General features: G+C 36.5%; 2 protein-coding genes and 1 long non-coding RNA gene across 6 annotated transcripts; 2 read left to right on the top strand and 1 right to left on the bottom strand.

Annotated features, from left to right (window-relative positions):
* Positions 1–255: 255 nt before the first annotated feature.
* On the bottom strand, positions 256–1494 carry LOC109191371. The gene is made up of 2 exons (XR_002055905.1): positions 920–1494; positions 256–593 (listed from the first exon to the last, which is right to left on the bottom strand). It is a non-coding gene; the product is annotated as an uncharacterized LOC109191371 (long non-coding RNA).
* A 1604-nt stretch (positions 1495–3098) lies between these two features.
* On the top strand, positions 3099–8197 carry LOC109191370 (glyoxysomal fatty acid beta-oxidation multifunctional protein MFP-a-like). 4 transcript variants are annotated; one of them, XM_019342010.1, is made up of 18 exons: positions 3099–3290; positions 3418–3489; positions 3583–3648; positions 3718–3789; positions 3895–3962; positions 4097–4178; positions 4511–4566; positions 4858–5160; positions 5229–5315; positions 5488–5662; positions 5748–5869; positions 6007–6164; positions 6242–6496; positions 6801–6922; positions 7010–7131; positions 7238–7525; positions 7663–7724; positions 7776–8197. In XM_019342010.1, the coding sequence occupies exons 1-17, from the start codon at positions 3200–3202 to the stop codon at positions 7705–7707; spliced, it is 2184 nt and encodes a 727-aa protein (XP_019197555.1). In that variant the 5' UTR covers positions 3099–3199; the 3' UTR covers positions 7708–7724; positions 7776–8197. The 4 variants fall into 4 exon arrangements, with proteins under 4 accessions (XP_019197555.1, XP_019197556.1, XP_019197557.1 ...); XM_019342011.1 differs by having other exon boundaries at positions 3100–3290; positions 3736–3789; positions 7663–7751; positions 7799–8197; XM_019342012.1 differs by having other exon boundaries at positions 3100–3290; positions 4097–4157; positions 7663–7751; positions 7799–8197.
* Positions 8198–12326: 4129 nt separating this feature from the next.
* On the top strand, positions 12327–15498 carry LOC109191359 (exocyst complex component SEC15B). The gene is made up of 2 exons (XM_019341992.1): positions 12327–14879; positions 15224–15498. The coding sequence occupies exon 1, from the start codon at positions 12443–12445 to the stop codon at positions 14861–14863; it is 2421 nt and encodes an 806-aa protein (XP_019197537.1). The 5' UTR covers positions 12327–12442; the 3' UTR covers positions 14864–14879; positions 15224–15498.
* The last annotated feature ends 122 nt before the right edge of the window (positions 15499–15620 follow it).

Below are 15620 nucleotides of genomic sequence, written 5' to 3'. Positions count from 1 at the left end.
GTTTAGTAATTAATACAAAAAAAAAAAAAAAACGCGCTCCATTAAGTTGTAACGATTGTCGTTTCTTTACTTAAAGAAACACGGCACCGTTTTTAGACCATGATCCATAAAGCTTTGGCAGTCCACAGTATTATTGCTGATCATTTGCCCGTAAACAGGTAGTTGAAGTAATATAATGTTTAGAAAGGTGGATTGGCTGTTTCAAAAAAAAAAAAAAAAAAAAAAAAAAGGTGGATTTTTTTATCCAAAAGAGGCAAAGATCAGATTATGATTTACATACCGACAAAGATTTTTACACCATTTGCTTTTTGACATCTAATCAGTAATCACATCACATCAATAATATTTGCAGCTTGGCTGCTTGTCCCTACCAGTCAATAATATTCCTTTTCTCCGGTCAGTAACCACGACGGAATTGACTTTGTTGTAGAGGATAATTGAAGCAAGCCCCACCGCTTTCTCCGCTTTAATTTGGCACGGATCGGAGGGAAACTCGAATTCGATTCAACGTCAAAAGCTTCCGGTTTCAATTCCAGTCCCGTCTGATTGAGGAGCTAAACCGGGGTTTTTAATGGCAGAATCTGGGCTCTGATCTGCACAGCGGGCAGTTAGTGTGAGATCGGAACCACATATCAATGCAATCGCCAAATTATTGTGTTTTCACTGTGTGAATCATAATAAAAAGTTCTTATAAACGAAAAAGGTGTAGAAGGATTTATTGTATTACTCTCATGTCTCAATAAAAAAACAACAGACAAATATATACAGATTTAAAAGACACAATCTTATAGATACAACTCTACACAATTAACATATATATTCCTACAGACCGAATGAATGTATATTATACAAATAATATAATTTTTTTAATATAATGTATATTTTTAATATACTAAAATCTTAAGTATAATTTACACACTTATGTAAACCATAGTCCACTGCAATCAGCATGGAAGGAAGCAATGCCCGCATTTGGGCAAGACCCGACCCGTCTCAATATCTTTGAGCTCCGACAAGTACACGGAGCATTCATGTGGACGGCCGTCGCGTCCTTCCGCCGACGAATGGACAGAAGTCGTCGGAAGGGATTCTTGTGAAGACGGGTCAAGTCCATGAGCGCTAGCACCGTCGACGGCGTCACTGGAGTCTTCGAGGAAACCCAGTTTGCGGCGGCGCCGTGCAAACACGTGGAAGAAACCTAAGAAAACACAAACCAACACAACAACAACTACAGAGATTAACATGAATTTTCCGGTGAAGACGTAGTTTGAAGATTTGCAACACTCTCTAATTGAGCTGTCATCCATGGCTTCCGGCCTCAAGATACGAATTGAGTGCAGTGCAGTACGTATGCCTCCTATACTTACATATTTATAAAAACAAGGCGGTTGCAGAGAGTTGCAGATAGAGCTAGGAAAGAGGAGAGGAAGTTTCGTAGAGGGGGTGGGCCGGGGTAGCACTGCTATATGGTACGTTATAAATTATAATCACCAATTATTCAGAGACAGTATTTTTTTCTTTTTTTGGAAATAAAAGGAGGGGTATACGGTATACCCCATACATAACAAAGACAACTTAGTGCTCCTCCATCGACCATGGTGACTCTTCGAGCTCGCGAAACACCCATCAAGTTCTCACGGACATCCTCGAGAGAGACTGAAAATGCCTGTAGATAAATTACCCAGACGTTGCCATTTTAGCTATAAAGTTTGCAATCCGTGTTCTTAACATACACATAAACTCTTAATTGAATATAGGAATAAGGATCAAATAGGTCATCAAACTGCACACAATAATTCAATTAGGCCACTAAACCTAAAAAATAACAATTAAACCATTAAACTAACTAATTTCTTTCAATTAGTTTAATTTATATGTTTTGCAGGTTACTAACAGGTCACCCAACAAATTAAAAATATTTTTTAAAAATAATAAATTAATATATATATATTTTTTAAAAAAAAGCGTTTCTTCCTCTCTGCCGCGGACGATAGGGATGGCAACGGGGCGGGGCGGGGGCGGGGAGTATACTCCCCGTCCCCGTCCCCGCTACCCCGTCCCCATCCCCGTCCCCGTCCCCATCCCCGTCCCCGTGGGGAATTAGGCGGGGACGGGAATTCCCCATTCCCCGTTAATTTTTTGTTAAAATGTTAAATAATTTTAAATTTTAATAAAAATTTTAAATGTACTGTTAGCATTGCACTTATACTAACAGTGTACTAATCCTCAAAAAAAAACAGTGTACTATATTTATATATGTATGCACTTATACTAACAGTACTAATCCTAAAAAAAGGCAGTGTACTATATTTATATATGTAATTAACTCTCTCTCTCTCTCTATATATATATATATATATATATATATATATATATATATATATATATATATAATTATTCGGGGACGGGGCGGGGCGGGGCGGGGAGGGTTGTCCCCGTCCCCGTCCCCGTCCCGGACGGGGAATCATAAATGTTCCCCGTCCCCGTCTCCGTTCCCCGAAAATTTTCCCCATCCCCATCTTTTTCGGGGTGGGGATCGGGGATCCCCATCAGGGACGGGGCACATTGCCATCCCTAGCGAACGAAGATAATCTTCATCTCCATGGCCGGAGACGAAGAAACTTTTTTTTTTATATAATAAATATCTTTTAATTTATTATTTTTAAATAATAATTTTTTAAAATATTTTAAGTTTTTGGGTGACCTGTTACTAACCTGCAAAACCTGTAAATTAGACTAATTGAAAGAAATTGGTTAGTTTAGAGGCCTAATTGTTTTTTGTTTAGATTCAGTGGCCTAATTGCATTATTGTGTGCAGTTCCTATTTGACCCTTATTCCTAGAATCTACATAAACACAAGTGTTAAAAAAAAAATAACAAAATTAGACAGACAGAATAGTATCTCGCGTCAATTTCTCACACAACTTATAGAAATGATATTACTGTGCGCCCTGGTGCACAATATACAATTGAGAAGTTATGGTCCGGAAAGCCAGTTTTATTGAGCCGTATTGGGTGACTTATGATGGGGCGTAATCTCTTCTATTAATGGGCTTTTCCCTATATTATGGGCCTGAGACTATAGAATCCATAATGGCGCGAAGAATTTACAACAACCACCGCGGCAGTTAAAATACCGTCGTCCGGTTGCTCAACTGTACTGGCAGTGGGAGATGCTCAACTGCAATTGGCCGGCGAGATGAACGGAAAAACGTTGATGGAGGTCGGAGACGACGGCGTCGCCGTTATCACCATCAACAATCCACCTCTCAATTTACTCTCAGTTAACGGTACTTTTACCCATTAACTTCGAACTTTATTGATTCTCGACGGATCAAATTCTGGTTCCTCACTGTTTTCTCTTCCAAATTCTTTAGCTTTAAAGTTTCTGAAATGCTATCCATTCGGTGTTTTAAGTGTTACTCAGCTTAAAAAGGAGCGTAGAGGAAGCCGTACAGAGAGATGATGTGAAAGCAATAGTTTTGATTGGTATGCTCGAAAGAGTATTCTAATTTGGTAACTAAATGAGAAGCCAGAGGGGTATTCACCTGTAAACCCTAAATCTTGAATTTGACTTGGCAGGTTCCGAAGGATATTTCTCGGCAGGCTTTGACGTGACGGCCTTTGGTGTAAGCCAAGGGAAAAAGAGTAAGAATTGTTAAAACTTTTTTCTATAATATGGAAAACGTAAGCTCCAATAGTCCAATGTGTATAAAGGGGTTCATTTCAAAACAGAAAGGAAGGACCTTGGCTTCATGTCTTTAGAATTTGTCACTGACACTTTGGAAGGTAAATGTACTTAGAACACCTTGACTATCTTGTTTTAAATGGAATGTATTTTATATAGCTGATTCACAATGATCATCTCTCTGATGGTGTTTTTTTGCATCTTAGCTGCAAGCAAGCCTTTAGTTGCTGCTGTGGAAGGCCTAGCTTTAGGTGGTGGACTTGAGATTGCACTTGTAAGTAACAATTCTTTTCAATTAAAAACAAATATGTTCATCCCTTCCCCTTCTCTTCCACTTTACTTTTCCTAATACTTGCACTTGGCTGGTAGATGTGCTTTTAATGATATATTATTGGTCTACAACATTAGGCCTGCCATGCCCGCATATCAACTTCTGCAGCAAAATTGGGTCTTCCAGAACTTCAGTATGGGATTCTTCCTGGACTTGGAGGTGCAATAACTATTTCCCATGCATAATATTTAATCTACTGTGTTTGGCTGTTTGCCTCTCTACATTTGATTTTATAGATAGGCGTGCACTGTGGCGAACTATTAAAATTTATACGTACAGGTCCAAGGTCATAGGTGTTTGATAGTGTCACATTCTATATATATATATATATATATATATATATATATATATATATATATATATATATATATATATATATATATATATATATATATATATATATATATATATATATATATATATATATATATGATTCTTTATGATTTATAGATATCTTGCTGAACTGGACTCAAGCAAATTTTTTGGATCAGGAACACAGCGGCTTCCTCGCTTGGTTGGCCTTTCTAAGGCTCTTGATATGATATTGGTATAGTTCAAAGCTCTTTTCTCATGCCTTCTCCATCCCCCTTGCAAGGTTTTATTTCCTTGCCTTCTTTGTCTATCTTGTTTCATAGAACATACATGCATTCAAACACTTTGAGTCATCTACTCATAGGAGATGTGAAATTTCTCTTTAATTATGTGGCTGTTTCATGTCCACCCTATCTGCTGTTGTAGCCATCACCTTATTTGAGACAAATATGCATTATTCTTTGAACTTCAGATCTAAATTATTAGGAAGTCCAACTTATCCCTTCCCTTTCCTTTCTTCCTCTAGATGTCAAAGCGAATAGATGGAGAGGAAGCTCTAACTGCAGGCCTCGTTGATGCTGTAGCTCCAGCTGATAGGTTGCTTGGAACAGCTCGTCAGTGGGCCTTGGATATACTAGAGTCTCGAAGACCACAAATGATTAGTCTTTACAGGACTGACAAGTTAGTGCCCCTTGCAAAAGCGAGGATAATACTCAAGTCCGCTAGAGATCAGATCCAGAAACTAAGCCCAAGTCTTACTCACCTTTCAGTTTGCATTGATGTTATTGAACACGGCATAGTTTGTGGTCCTCGTGATGGATTATGGAAGGTGAGTCGTTTCTCATTGTTGAAATAAGTGGCGAAGTGCAATTACGTTGACTTCGTTCTTTTGTGCAGGAAGCAGAAGCTTTATATGAACTTAGGCAATCTAATACTTGCAGAAGCTTGGTCCATATATTCTTTGCTCAACGTGAAACCTCAAAGGTTTGAACAAAATCTATCAATTTTTTTGTCCCCCTTTCTAAAAGGTTTCAACAAATGACGACTTCTTTTCTCAGTCAAGAAAATGATCTAAAGCTAAAATTTGATGTTCTCAGTTTAGAAGAATGATGATTTGAGATCCCTGCTTATATTTTGTTGCTTAAACTTGTCTTAGCTTCCCGGGGTCACCAATATAGGCTTATCACCGAGGAACATTGGCAATATTGCAGTAATTGGCGGGGGGTTGATAGGCTCTGGTATAGCAACAGTGTTGGTTCTGAATAATTTTCGTGTAGTCCTGAAAGAAGAAACTGAGGCTTCTCTGCAGAATGGGATTGGCAGGGTCAAAGGTGAGGTCAAGCGTATTTTGGTTTTTCTCTATTCGGTTATTTTGATAGAACGGTAAAATACAGGTTTTCTTGTCTTCATTTTCAGCCAATCTGGAAAGCCATGTCAACAAGGGAAAGACGACTCGGGAGCAGTTCAAGAAAACCTTTTCTCTTATAAAGGGTGTCCTAAGTTATGAGGGTTTCAAAGACATGGATCTAGTCATTGAGGTAGATTTCTTAATAGTCAACACTTCAACTAGTACTTTATGCTCAGAATGCTTGGAGAGTAATCTTGGAACTGGTAAGGGAGATACCAGATGAAATTATATACATTTTCTTATCCTTCTTTCTTTTGTCGTACTTAGGCAATGCCCGGTATCCCTTCCTCAAAGGAGAGAATTTTTGCTGATCTAGAAAAACATTGTTCTCATGATTGCATATTTGCCTCCAGCAGCAGTGTAAATTTGAATTTGATTGTTCAAACAAGATTACACAATCGGATAGTAGGGTTCCACTTGTTCAGGTACTAGATGTGTTCATTGAGGACTTATGTCTCTGTCATGACTCCTTATCCAACACTTTTTTGTTTTCTGAATGCAGCCCCCTTCCTGTTTTTTCTCTCCTGGAAAGTGTCCGTACAGAAAAGACATCATCTCAAGCAATTGTTAACCTATTAAATTTTGGGCGGAAGATTAGAAAAACTCCTGTAGTTTTCAGAAATTTCTCAGGTTCTGTAGTCAATCGCATGCTGGTCCCATACTTTCAAGCAGCATTTCTTCTTGCTGAACATGGTGCAGATGTGTACCAGATTGATAGTGCCATTGCTAGCTTTGGGATGCAACTTGGCCCATTCAGGTGCACTGCCATTTTGGATTAAGTTAACGTCAAAACGATGTTATCACATTGTACATGACACAGAAGTCCACAGTTTCAAAATCATTGTTTTGTCCTCTTAAGAATGAGAAATGATTGAAGATCTAAAAGATTTAAACATAGTGCCAGATGCTCTAGAAAAATAGTTTGGTTTAATATATACCAAGTCGAATATGCTTAAGTTTTCTTTTATACTTTTGAGAGGATTGCCTAAATATCTTTTATTAGTATTAGAAACTTAGAATGCATCAACAATTTCTTGGTTTTAATGTAAAAATCTTTGCAGAATGATTGATCTGATTGGTTTTCAGACTGCTATTGGGACCATCACAAAATTTGTAGAAAATTTCCCAGATAGATCCTACAAATCATTGCTGATACCAGTCATGCTAAAAGATAACTATGAAGGTACTTGTCCAAGTAAGGAGTTCCTTTTCTTTGATGAACTCTGATGGGATTTTTACTGATTTTCTCTCAAGTAATAACACTTTCCAGGTGAATCTACTGGCAAGGGTTTTTATCTGTACGATGACAAGGGAAGGAACCAGCCAAATCCATTGATCCTGAAGTGTATTAAGGAGGCTAGGAATCTCTCTGGTGTCAACATTAACTTGGAGGTCTCTCTATCTCTCTCAAAGCACTAAGCACTTTGAGCTCATGTTTTGTACCAGTTCACCATGCCATCAATATAAAATGGAAAACGTAACATCGTTTTGAATACAGGTGAAACGATTGGCTGATGAAGAAATACTTGAGATGATACTGTTCCCCATTGTCAATGAAGCGTGCCACATCATTTCAGAGGGAATTGCAGATAAAGCATCTGATCTTGACGTTGCCTCTGTTATGGGCATGGGATTCCCGGCATACAGGGGAGGGGTCATCTTCTGGTCTGATATTATTGGCTCCAAACATATTTGTTCAAGATTGGATGATTGGTCAAGGAAGTATGGGAACTTTTACAGACCCTCTGCCTACTTAATGGAGCAAGCATCTAAGCAAGGTTCCTTGGTAAGAAATCTTGACTGATACAGAAAACTAATGTTTAGTTTCATGACACATGCTTGCTGTCACCATTTATCTTCCCAGTTCCCCAAACCATGAGACTTGATTCACTGTTTAAGGATGTGTATAAAACACAAATGCAGGGTGCAGGGAATCAGCAGATGTCAAAATCAAGATCACAGTTGTAATTGCATCTCCAATGTTAAAGGAGTTTTCTCCTTCCACATCATCTAACGAAAAACAAAAAAAAAAAAACATATTAGTCATAGAAGTGGTGAGCAACAGTCCGTCACTTTCTGGGCACAGCACGCTGCACTTTTCATCGTCTTCTTACTCAGATGGAGGAGTTTTCTCCCCCATCGGAGATGCCCGAACTACTAGGCTGGCCAAGTTCTTGAAGTTGTGATCTTAAGGCCATGTAATGAGAAGAGAGTTGGGAACATCATATCACAAAGGCTATGCTGTGGAATGTGGAGAAAGCCATATGCAAGGTAGTGTCAGTTTGAACTGGTAGAACCCACCCACCTGAGTTGTGCACATTAATATAAGCACCCTTGTAAAAAAAATGATGTTTTGGATGAAAGGGTAGCCGGCATTTTCTATATGCTAAACAAATGTGTTTCATAAGCTTGGTTCTCTTATAATGATACTGTTAAATGTTGCAGATATTTTAAGATTTGAATATGTTGATGTGTTTTGACTTATCTCCAACTTTTACTTAGTCATTAGTAATTACATTTACAGTTGGTTTTTTATAGTAAGTTTGAACCCTAACTTAAAGGAGGCCTCTCACTACTCAATCGCAAGATGTGCTTCGGACTATAACGGGGCGTTTGATTGGAGTGAGGGAATTACGTGGGAAAGAAATTGCAATTTCATGGGAGATGAATTACTGAGAATAAAGTGAGAATTTAAATTCTAGTGTTTGGTTTACAGGAATAAAATTACTGAGAATTTCAATTCCAATGTTTGGTATACATGGGAATTGAAAGAGAATAAGTAGTATAAAGTCCAAAATGTCCATTGTTATTGTCAAGCATTAATTTTAGGTAAAAAAAAAAAAAAAAAAAAAAAAGAGGGGTAATTTTGACTTATCACTGTCTTTTTTTTCTTTCTAAAATCTCAGGAATTAAAATAACAGGGGAGACATGAGATTTTAATTCCATGAAAATGGGGAAATTGCAATTCCATGAAATTGCAATTCCTTTCAACCAAACAAGAGAATTTTGTGGGCTTTGAAATTATGTGGGAATTAGGTTGGAAGAAAATTTAAATTCCCTTCAACCAAACGCCCTGTAAGTTCCTATACCTTCTTTCACGGTGCTTTGAAACAGACTAATCCTAAACCCCCACGAATTCGCCTTACGCCTACAAGAGATCTTCTAAGTCCCCAATGACTCATCAGGTTCTCAATGGAGCTCACCCCTACTGCAAAAAAAAATAAACGTTGGTTAGTTGACCACTTGAGTTATCCACCGAGGCATTAATAATAATTTAAAAATCCTTTATATAATAAAGCTATATGGTTTGGGAAATAATTAATGTTACAATTAATGCCACAACATCTTTTATTATTAAAAAAAACAACATTTAAAAAATAAAATAGCTATATATTATATAATCATATAAAAAATATACTTTTGAAAAATAAAATAGTTATATATTATATAATCATATAAAAAATGTGTTCAATTAGAGTTTAAATTTACACATACAAAATTTAAAATTTGCTTTCCAAATGTAATTATCTTAGTTATTATTCGTATTGTGAAAATTATAATATAGATGAAATACAATTAATAATAAATCAATGTAATTATGTAAATTATCTCTATAAGTTTATTTGAATATGCACATAATTAGAGATTATATTAATAATATTTTAATTTTTTTAATTTTAATTTTAATTTTAATTTTGTATTCTATAAAAATAATAAATACTTGACCAATGGAAGCTCAAAAATATTATTATATTAAATAATTTAAAATATTTTAATTTTTCTATTTTTTATTTATATTTATAATAACATAATTTTTTCCCGTGCATCGCGCGGGTGAATTACTAGTATGTATTAAAAGTTAAAACGATAACAACTATTGATAGTAAATAAAATGATTAAACATATATTGCATTATAACAGGTTGTACAAAAAGAAATGGTTGAGTTCACTAAATAAACAAATAAATAATGACATTATTATTATAACCAACTAATAAACAAAATATAAAAAATGATCATTCCATCACTAAATGATTATAGGAATCCCATGATTCTATGAACAAACAATAACAAAACAAGTACATATTATTATGATATCCGCTGGATTATTAAACATTACAAGAATTTTAAAATTGATGAAATCTCTCCTCCAACTAATATACGTTAAATTAATATACTTTTTTTTTGTTTTTGTTATGACAAATGAAACTTACATCCACTGTTTTAAGGTATGTATTAGGCAAATATGTTCATGTGTAATAATCTGTAAAGCACACAATGGATGTAACAAATTGCACTAAGAAGGCTGAGAGTCATTAGGTAAACCTAATCTACCCGACTCTTACGTATAGATTGCAAATCACACAATAAAAATAAATTGCATATCACATTAGAAAGCCTGAAGGTGTGCATTAGGTAAACCTTAAGTAAACTGTACTACGAAAATCTTATGCAATGGATTCGACTGAGATGATATTGGCAATAATCAAATTTCTGACCTTCTGACAATGATTATTTGTTATTTCCTTTTACTATAAATATATTATAGTACAATACATTTTAATATATGAGAATTAACAAAAAAAAAAATTAATTAATTTTTTTTCTTTCTCTCCTCTCAAATTATATATATAGATATATTATATGTAATATGAAAAAAAAAAAAAAAACAACAAAAAAAAAAAAAACAAAAAAAAAAACAAAACAAAACTTTGCTAAACATCCGAATTTGGGTTGACATTAACCCGACCCGATAAGGTTAACTATTTTTAACCTTTCCTCCCAACTTTGACGCTGACATCCTCCGACAGCTTTCCACGACGAAGACCACAATTGAAATATCAATATCTGAGCTATAAATGGAAAATTAATAAATAGATATAGTCCGTATTTATCTTTTCTTTTTGTAATTGACCTTCATGCCCATGTTCATCTGCACACTCAAAATGTCTTGTAATATAACAAAGAAAGGCATCAATTTCAGTAAATTCTCGATATAGTCCTTAATATTTAACTTTGTTTATTTTTAATTCATCTATGAAGTTATCAATGTTTTAATTGTACCCTTTGATGTGATAATTTATAGTTAAAAGTTTCAATCTTAACTATAAAATTCTTAAATTTTTATGTTCATCCTTAAATGTTTAAAAATTCATCATCATATTTGGCTATATTTGCATTTTATTGAACTGATTTAGGCATCACTAGAGCCCACTGATATTTTATTAAAATTATTTAGATTTAATCAAAATAGCACGTGATATATTTAGATAATTCGATGGTGCTAAAAATAGTATGTAGTGTTACTTGTGCATGGCATGTAATATTATTACTCAGTTTGTTAGTTAATGAATTTTATTATAACGTTATCTGTTTACGGTTTAAAAGAGTAACAGACTAATAGTATAATTTTTATTTTTATTTTTTGAGTACTACTGACTCTGTTATAATATCACTGCATAACTACTTTCTCAACCTACTGAAGCATAAAGAGTCAATATCGCATTCACTGAGACTTGAACGCACAAGCTCCCATAGGAGAGAGTAACTTGGTGCCACTAGATTACAAGGTCCTTGGCAAGTAACAATATAATTACTAAAGTGCCATGTACAAGAAAAATGATATTTGTATTGTTATTAATTATGAGTATGAGGAGATGACTTAATAGATACTCATAAGCTAGGAGTAACCATGACTTTATAGTCTCATAACATAATTTTAGCTGCAAAACCAATGATATGTCGACGTGGCCTACAGAGCATTAAATGTCATTTTAATCTGATCAGATAACTGTACCCTCTATCTGAATAACGATTTTAACGGCTACTGGCATCGTGTAATAGATACTCATAAGCTAGGAGTAACCATGACCTTACAGTCTCATAACATATTTTTAGCTGCAAAACCAATGATATGTCGACGTGGCCTATGGAGCATTAAATGTCATTTTAATCTGATCAGATAACTATACCCTCTATCCGAATAACAATTTTAACGGCTACTGGTATCGTGTAATAGATACTCATAAGCTAAGAGTAACCATGACCTTACAGTCTCATAACATAATTTTAGCTGTAAAACCAATCATATGTCGACGTGGCCTATGGAGCATTAAATGTCATTTTAATCTGATCAGATAATTGTACCCTCTATCTAAATAACGATTTTAACCGCTACTGGTATCATGTAACTAAATCCACCTTATGTATCTAGGATATTATTAAAATGGCCCTTCATGTTTCTAGATTGAGCATTATTGAACCAATCCAACACCAAATGCTCTAATGTGTGAATAGTTTTAGAAAATCTATTTTATCTTCCTCTAAGAAAGATTAGTAACTTTTATTCAACCTATAAAACATTATTATGCCTTATTGTTTAACAATATTATTTTGCAAGCTTGGAAGTCTAATGTTATTTCATAGAAACTAAACAACATAAACATCAAGAGGAAATTGAAATAAATAAAAGTATTGGGTAATACAAAAAATAAGTAAAATAGTAAGGATGAAAACAGTAATATTTCAATCCCAGTGGCAAAATAGTCAAATAGATTGGTAACTGTACAGAAAATCTTCGTTCCGCTAGCATTTTCTGTGTCCTAAATAACCTCCATTGGTAATGGTTTCGTCGTTATAGCTCCGGAACTGTTTTTGGTGGAAAGGCGACGAAGAAAGGGAAAAAGTAAATAACAGTGCCGACAATGAACTCGTCGAAGATGCGCCGGAAGGTAGTTCCGGCGGCGGCCGAGAACGGTGAATCAGCCGACAAGCTTGACCAGCTCCTCCTGTCCTCCGCCATCTGCAACGGAGAAGATCTCGGTCCCTTCGTTCGGAAGGCTTTTGCTTCCGGGAAGCCAGAGACTCTCCTCCACCACCTCCGCCATTTTGCTCGATCCAAGGAATCGGAAATCGAGGAAGTATGCAGGGCTCACTACGAAGACTTCATCACCGCCGTAGACGACCTCAGATCCCTCCTCTCAGACGTTGATTCACTCAAATCCTCGCTCTCCAACTCCAATTCTCAGCTCCAGTCCGTTGCTGTTCCGCTCCTCACCTCCCTCGACTCCTTCGTTGAAGCTCGCAACAAGTGCAAAAATATTAGCCTCGCTATAGAATCTCTACGAACTTGCGTGCAATTAGTCGAGCTTTGCTCGCGAGCCAACTCTCATCTCTCGAAGAACAACTTCTACATGGCTTTGAAGTGCGTGGACTCAATTGAGCGAGAGTTTCTGGATCAAACACCGTCATCTACGCTCCGCAGAATGCTGGAGAAGCAGATCCCGTCGATTCGATCGCATATTGAACGCAGAGTCAACAAAGATTTTGGGGATTGGCTTGTTGAGATCCGAGTTGTTAGTCGGAATTTAGGCCAGTTAGCCATCGGACAAGCCTCCGCAGCGAGGCAAAGAGAAGAGGAACTTAGAATCAAGCAACGGCAAGCCGAGGAGCAGAGTCGACTCAGTCTCAGGGATTGCGTTTATGCTCTTGAAGAAGAAGAAGATGATGACGGACTTGACGGACTAAGCGATGAGAGCAGGGACGGTTACAACAACGGAGGTACTGGAATGTTGGGGTTCGATTTGACGCCATTGTACAGGGCTTATCACATTCACCAGACTCTAGGCTTCGAGGATCGTTTCAAGCAGTATTATTTTGAGAATAGGAAGCTCCAATTGACTTCTGATTTCCAGGTATCATCAATGACGCCCTTTCTCGAATCTCATCAAACGTTTTTTGCACAAATTGCTGGATTTTTTATTGTTGAGGATCGTGTTTTGAGGACTGGTGGTGGATTGATATCTAAAGTGGAGGTGGAGAATTTATGGGACACTGCTGTTAGTAAGATGTGTTCTGTTTTAGAAGATCAATTTTCTAGGATGCAAACTGCTAACCATTTGCTGCTGATAAAGGACTATGTGAGTTTGCTTGGAGTAACATTGCGCCGTTATGGATACCCGATTGATGCTTTGCTTGATGTGTTGAGCAAGCATAGGGATAAATATCATGAACTCCTGTTGTCTGATTGTCGTAAGCAGATATCTGAGGCTCTTGCTGCTGACAAGCTCGAGCAAATGTATATGAAAAAGGAATATGAGTACTCGATGAATGTTCTTTCCTTTCAGCTGCAAATATCTAATATCGTCCCTGCATTTCCTTATGTTGCACCATTTTCTTCCATGGTACCTGATTGCTGTAGAATTGTACGGTCATTTATTGAGGATTCGGTGAGTTTTATGTCATATGGCGGACAGCTTGATTTCTACAATATGGTGAAGAAATACTTGGACCGTCTTTTGACTGAGGCCCTAGATGGAGCTTTATTGAAACTTATCGATACCTCAATTACTGGTGCTACTCAAGCTATGCAGATGGCAGCAAATATGGCAGTGTTTGAACGGGCTTGTGATTTCTTCTTTCGCCATGCTGCACAACTTTCAGGGATTCCGTTGAGAATGGTGGAGAGGGGCAGGAGGCAGTTTCCATTGACTAAAGCCAGTGATAAGGCTGAGGAGATGCTGTCTGGATTGCTTAAGCAAAAGGTTGATGGGTTTCTCATGCTGATAGAGAATGTAAATTGGATGGCTGATGATCCTCCTCAAGGGGGAAATGAATATGCAAATGAGGTCATTATTTTCCTGGAAACTCTTGTCTCTACTGCTCAGCAGATATTGCCGGTTCCAGTTCTCAAAAGAGTTATGCAAGATGTTCTTGCTCACATATCAGAAATGGTAGTTGGGGCATTGCTAGGTGAATCTGTTAAAAGGTTTAACATCAATGCCATCATGGGTCTTGATGTGGATATTCGGCTGTTGGAATCATTTGCTGAGAACCAAGCTCCTCTTCTATCTGATGCAGATGCAAATCAGCTGAAAGCAGGTCTGGCTGAGTCAAGACAATTGGTCAATTTACTCTTAAGCAATCACCCTGAAAATTTCCTGAATCCAGTAATTCGAGAGAGGAGCTATAATGCCTTGGACTACCGAAAAGTAGTGGCAATTTCAGAGAAGATGCGTGATCAATCAGATCGTCTCTTTGGATCATTTGGAACTAGGGGAGCAAAACAAAACACAAAGAAGAAATCTCTTGATCAATTGATAAAAAGGCTCAAGGACGTGAACTAAAATTCATTAAACCTCTGTACGTACTCTTCTACTCATAGTTGTCTCGATTACTCATTGAATTTATGTCAAAGCATTTGAATGAAACTTTCCTAGCATTTGCTTACCTTCAATTCTTGCAGTTACCCTTTTATTGTTGTATTAATATTAATTTCTTCAAATTCATGTCACCCAATAATATATTTTTTGTTTTGTTCGATTGTGCTCATGTAATGTATTCTGTTTTCTAGCACCTGGTAAATTATAGTATTTAATTTCAATTAACACCTGGATATTTTTTCTCTCTTTTCTGTTCCCTTTGCTTTTGGGATTTTTTTTTTTTTTTAAACACTTATATTCTTGTGTTATCACCCATTCGTGCAGAAGGTAGAGACAATGATGCATAGGAGAATTATTTTTGATGATAGTACTGACGAAGGTGGTAATGGTGATTATTCTATTGTGTACAATGTTTCAAGACTGCTTCATAGGAGAAATACTATATGCTTTGAAATTGCAGACGCAATGCTTTTTCCTAGGAGGCATTCGTCTGCGTTGATTTAACATTCTCATACATTTCGCTGTCCCTGCAGAAATTTTTGACTTGTTTTGTGGTCTGCATTGCATGTTTATCAAATTCATCTTTCGTAAAAGGCTAACCAAATCCACTGTTTGGTGCACACAATTCCTCAATCCTCTCATTAAACACGCTATAATGTCTTTTAGCGATCTTTTTTTTTTTTTTACTTCAAATCCTTCAGTGCCTTGCCTAAAGACAAGG

The sequence above is a fragment of the Ipomoea nil genome, unplaced genomic scaffold (assembly GCF_001879475.1).
Source record: "Ipomoea nil cultivar Tokyo-kokei standard unplaced genomic scaffold, Asagao_1.1 scaffold1619, whole genome shotgun sequence".
Lineage (NCBI taxonomy): Eukaryota > Viridiplantae > Streptophyta > Magnoliopsida > Solanales > Convolvulaceae > Ipomoea > Ipomoea nil.
This window is presented reverse-complemented; position numbering and strand designations above follow the sequence as displayed.